This window comes from Populus nigra, chromosome 8, assembly GCF_951802175.1.
Source record: "Populus nigra chromosome 8, ddPopNigr1.1, whole genome shotgun sequence".
Taxonomy (NCBI): Eukaryota; Viridiplantae; Streptophyta; class Magnoliopsida; order Malpighiales; family Salicaceae; genus Populus; species Populus nigra.
In genome coordinates this window covers 11833923-11839527 of record NC_084859.1, presented here as the reverse complement: position 1 = coordinate 11839527, position 5605 = coordinate 11833923, and the positions used below count along the sequence as shown (strand labels likewise).

The 5605-nt window shown below is 32.9% G+C and overlaps 1 protein-coding gene across 1 annotated transcript; it reads right to left on the bottom strand.

The window, feature by feature from the left end:
* Positions 1 to 2544: 2544 nt before the first annotated feature.
* Positions 2545 to 5367, bottom strand: LOC133700967 (plant intracellular Ras-group-related LRR protein 5-like). Its single transcript, XM_062124711.1, has 3 exons — positions 4613 to 5367; positions 3026 to 3942; positions 2545 to 2933 (listed from the first exon to the last, which is right to left on the bottom strand). The coding sequence occupies exons 1-3, from the start codon at positions 5145 to 5147 to the stop codon at positions 2811 to 2813; spliced, it is 1575 nt and encodes a 524-aa protein (XP_061980695.1). The 5' UTR covers positions 5148 to 5367; the 3' UTR covers positions 2545 to 2810.
* Between the last annotated feature and the right edge of the window lie 238 nt (positions 5368 to 5605).

Below are 5605 nucleotides of genomic sequence, written 5' to 3'. Positions count from 1 at the left end.
AATTATGTCATTTCTTAATAAATATGTTTTAAATGAATATTAAAGATTTACAAGGTTGCAATAAAAATAAAATAAAATAAAACAAATTATTATGACAATCTATAATGATTTGTTTCCTAGTGTTTTTTGTGTTATTTACTAACATATACGTATCTTATGTTGAAAGCTAAATTTAACTTGCAAAAATATTTAATTTTGATCAATAAAAATATATTTATTAATTTATTTAATAAAAAAATTAAAAGATTCTATAATAAATGTTGAAGTGATGTAGAAGGTGGTGAAAATCAAATTAGTCGTTCAAACTTTCTTTATTTTTATGGGGGCAATGTTGAAAATTTTTAAATATTGAGTTTCATTATATTTGAAATTTAATAATAAACTCATGTATGTAATTAATTTCAGACAATAAATTATTTGTTGTGCTTATTTTGAAATAAAAGAAAAGGAAATCAAACTCTTAAAACATGTCTAAGTAATTCGGTCAACTTCAAAATAAGGATGTAATCATTTGAAAATTAACATAAGAAAAATAATTAATAATTAAATTCATTTGCACCAATAAACTTCTTGATGCTATATTCATTTTTCTGATGTTTATTATTATAAAATAGATTGAGAATACTAAAAAGATTTCATTTTATCTATAATTTTGTTATTTTTTGGATTTTATAATTTTCAATAAAAGACCAATAATATATATATATACACACACACAAAACATAATTTAAGAATGTGATTCGGATTATATTATAAATATTTAAATAAAAAATAAAAAAAATTAATTAAATTTTAGGAAGCTAAAAATAGCTTAATCATTAAACAAAAAACATAGAAAACTGAAATTTGTGTTATGCTGCCAGGGCCACGCATCTCGACATGCAGGCCCAGCATGCTACTTGGCCAGGCAAACCTGGTTCTATAACGTATATGCAGAAAAAGAACTTCTATATATAAAGTTGAACCAGCGACCAAAATAAAATAGAAATAAACTATAGGGGGGATGAACGGCTTAAAGGTTATGAAATATCTAAAATACCTTTAATTAATAAAGTTGAAAAAACCCCATAAAACTTCCTTCGAAGAACAAAACTCCGCTTACCTTGAATTTTATGTATATAAAAATGTCTGATAATTTGAAATTCATGGATTGAAAAGTTTTGCATGTGGGAAGATTCTGATACAAAATATAAAGGTAGTGATGAAACTAAAAGGAGAACAGCATTTTTTCCCACAACACTTCGTGTCTCTTTGGGATTGCGGCCAAATTATTTTAATATACTGATATTAAAATTAATTTAAAAAAATAAATAAAAAATAATATTTTAATATATTTTTAGATATAAAAAACACATTTAAAAACAACTAATCACGTTCGAAACATCTACTCGAATTGGTCCACTCTTGTTTAAAACTGAAAAAACGGGGTGCCGACCACAGATTTAAGCCAACTGGTTTGAAACAAGGTTTCTTTTAAAAGTAGCTTAAATGGTCAACCTCAATCAATGCTCCACATACCAATATTACAGTAACATTCCATCTTAAAAAACAGAAAAAAGAAAAAAAGAACGTTATCCCTAAGATAAACTATGGCTTTCGAGGCCTGTCCAATGCTCATGATCATACAAATATTGGGAGTTGCTCTCAGATAAAAGAAGACTTGGATGATGGCTCCATTTCAGAGATGTATGATACAGATTCCCACTTTGTTTGGGATAAGTTTGACGAGAGGCCGATTTTGATTATTGTCATGATCATTCGTCTTTCAGAGATAAGTATTAACATTTAGAGTTTTTAAATTGTTCAAACCCAAGATCAGTTAGGCTGGGCCAACCAGTGTTGGATGTTGACTCGGACGCAGTTTTTTTTAGTTTTATGATATAATTACTTTCATTGTAATGTTTATTTAATCCTTAGGATTTACAAGGATTTGTTTAATCTTATAATGATGCTGTTAATTGATTTTTATTACCCATGTAGCTTTCGATGAGAATCTTTTCTTATAAATATTCTAGATCTAGAATTATTATAAATAATATTTTCATATTTTTAAAAATAAAATTAATGAAATAAAGACTTCTATCAAGATTTTTAGATTTTTATCTGTTGTCAAGTGATGTAACCTGGCAAAAATCTCAGGGATTGATGAACACTGCATGTTTTATAAAATGTTATCAGAGTTTGTTGACATGTTTGATATACCAAGGTATGAGCAAAATCCTCTTATTTTGTAATTGTAAAGACTGTAGCAAGTTCTGAATTTGTTTATCAGATATTACTGATTTAAGTGTTACATTTATATAATTGTTAATTTTAAAATCTCGTAAAATTAGTATAGAGTTCAACAGTTAAAAAAAAAAAAAACGTCTCATTTCTGCGATGCGAGATGTAATGGTTCAGGATAGGCCAGTGAGTGCTCCTATTGACATCAATTGTACTTGAAACATTTTGCCGCAACTCAAATACCTTTGTTTCGTACACAGGAGCCATTCTACACGAGTCTCGAACCAAAAGTGATGATGTACAAGAAGGAAATAAGGGCAGTTTAAAGAATAGTTCATCTCTTAAAATAATTGCAGAAAATTACAGATAACGTATCTCACAGTAGAAATGGTTTTACAGAATAGGAATGCCTTTACATTGTTTATCCTTAATTACAATTGAACTAAACAAAGCCAGTGTTGTCTTAAGGAATGATTTATACATTAACCAATACAAAATGAAAACTTGTCGGAAAAGCAGGACATTTCAGCTTATGCACATCAACGATAAACATGTATATGACTTCAAGCATTGGTCAACTAGAGGGTTTAGTTGCTCCGGCAAGGCCAAAAGATTAGGCAGACCCTGTGCCAAAAACCCCCCTTCTTCTTTGACAATTGAGGGTTTGTGTCTCTCTTGTTAACAAGTGTAGCCATGAACTGAACAACAGCCTGATGAACGGAAGTTGAATAAGTCAGTCTCAAGTGTGAAACAGGTAAGAATTTAGTAATTGGTAAGCCAGAAGTTGTTCATCAAACGTTACCTGAGCGCCCAAAGTAGTTACTTGTCTTGGTGGAACTTCCAGAGGAGTTTCGTCAGCACGAAAAACTCTCAATTTTAACAAGAGCCTAAAAGAATCTGGCAAGACTCTGATCTGATCATCACTTATATCCAACTCCTCGAGCAATTCAAGGTTTCCAATATTTCGTGGCAATGCTCTTAGATCCGCGAAGTTATTTGCAACATTCAATTTCCTGAGATTTTCTGCAAAACACAGGTTTTCAGGTATGAATTCTAGTTCATTGAAGCTTACAACAAGTTCCCTCAAATTGGAAAGATGGCCCATCGTTGTTGGTAACCCTCTAATTCTGTTATAGTGCAAAGTAAGAATCTCCAAACAAGCCAGCTTTCCAATTGCCTCGGGAAGAGCTCTGAGCTGATTGAAATCTAATCTCAGCTCCACTAGTGACGTGCAACTTCCAATTGTGTGTGGAAGCTCCTCAAGTTCATTTGTTTCCACGTTCAATTTCTTCAAGCTGGTCAAACTCCCAATAGTCTCTGGCAACTGAGTGAACTGATTTGAACCCAAATCAAGATTCTCAAGGTTTGTCAACTTCCCAAAAGAAGCTGGCAACAATCTTAATCTGTTTGCATGGAGATCGAGATCGGTGAGATTGATTAGCTCCCCAAATGACTCAGGAAGGTTTATTAGTTGGTTTGAGTGGACATCCAACTTTGTCAAGGCTTTGAGGTTACTAATGGTGGATGGAAGTGCCATGATTTGGTTTTCGGATACGTCCAATTCTGTAATAACTGATAATTTCCCAATTGACAGAGGGAGCCACTCAACTTTATCCATCAACTTGCCTCTAAGATCAAGAACTACAGCTCCAGTTTTTGCAGAATTTTCTATGATCGCTGCCACCTTCATTAGACTTAATTTATCAGCGCCCACTTCACCTGCAATGCACCAAAACACATCCACGCGTTAAAAAAGAGAGTAGGATTTTCAGATTAGGAAAAACTGAAATGGAGCTGGAATACCATATCGATCGTTACAGGAAACAAAATAAGAATTTCATTCCAAATTAGAATTTTGTTTCTTTTGCCTTTTCATCCTTACTTTAAGCCTCACACTCAACCTGGTACTACAAGCAGCACTTGAGCAGTCCAGGCATCTCTTTTTGGCTATCCATAGAATCAGCAATAAAGAGAACTACATGTTCAACCAGAATTTAACAGAAGAACTCAACAGCACAGAAGTTAATTCAAACATCTTATTGATAGGATGTAGATCATAAGTAAACAAACCTAAATCGATTACGAAAAACTACCTTCTTCTCTTCCAGCACAATATTCTTTTCAATAATCACACAAAACTTCATTTCTGAAATTGCATATATGAGTCAAGAACAACCAAGATATTCTTGAACTTCCAAATACACAACTGAATTTAGACAAGTTTAATTTTGTTTTCTCTCCCGTTTTTAATGTTTTGAACATGTAAGAATTAAAGTGATCAATATAGTTTGTCTTTGAATTCCAAGATCCTACAATCTTCAAGTATATGCATACACAAACTCTTGAAGCCAAACACCAAGGAAACATTAAAGAAAGTTTTTTTCTTTACCTGAAAAGAAAGCAGCTTTCGAGGAAGAGCTCTTCGCCAAACCCTTGAAGCTATCTTTCTTCGATTCTCCATCTTCTCTCTTCTTGATCAAACTTTCATCACTAACCACACTTTCTTTCTCAATTTCCTCAACTGACTCACTGATAGAAACCAGTTTCTCCTTCTGAGTACCCCCGGAAACCAACAGAGAAGATTTTTGAATCAACCCATCAAAGGTCTCGAACATCTTGTCAACTTCAACCAATTGAAGAGCCTCTTTTCTCTGTTCATGGCTTTTAAACAACAACGCGGTCTTTCTCGCTTGTTGTAGCACGGAGAAGAGCTCCCGTGGGACATCTTGAGGACATTCCTGGTCTGAAATATCATCAAGCTTTGCCTGCTCTTCATTGTTGACAGTCTTGATCACAGAAATGGCTGCTTCAACTTCTTCGATGGAGGGTCTTGACGGTAGTGATTTGTAGAGTCTCATGATTTCTTCCACTGCATCTAAAAGAGCAGGTGAAGGGTCTTGATCTTTGCTGGTTTTCACAGCCATGGCTATAGCAATCTTGAGGAAGCCTACAAATGGGCTGTATATGTGAACTTTGTTTTATTTCTTATTGAATATGATTTGAACTGGAAATGGTTACAGCTACTGAATTTATATAATTATCACCGGTCTAATCTATGGAATAATCAAATTAAAAGGAGATATTAACTTTGGAAACAAAGTATATACTGCTATATATAGATAGATAGATAGATAGATAAACAGGGAGAACGCATAATTTTATTTTATTTTTGTTAATTAATTACCGTTAGTATTATTCTGTTCAACATTTTACACCTTGACTAATATCAGGAAAAGAGATCGAAATTATGAAAGGTTAAAAACAGGACAAGATTTTTATTTTGGAAGAAAGTTGATACTGTGAACAAAAAGTCTGCACACAGAATTTGGCGTTACTTCACCCTGACATCTTGGGTGAGCAATGCGATGAAATGCCATCAAAG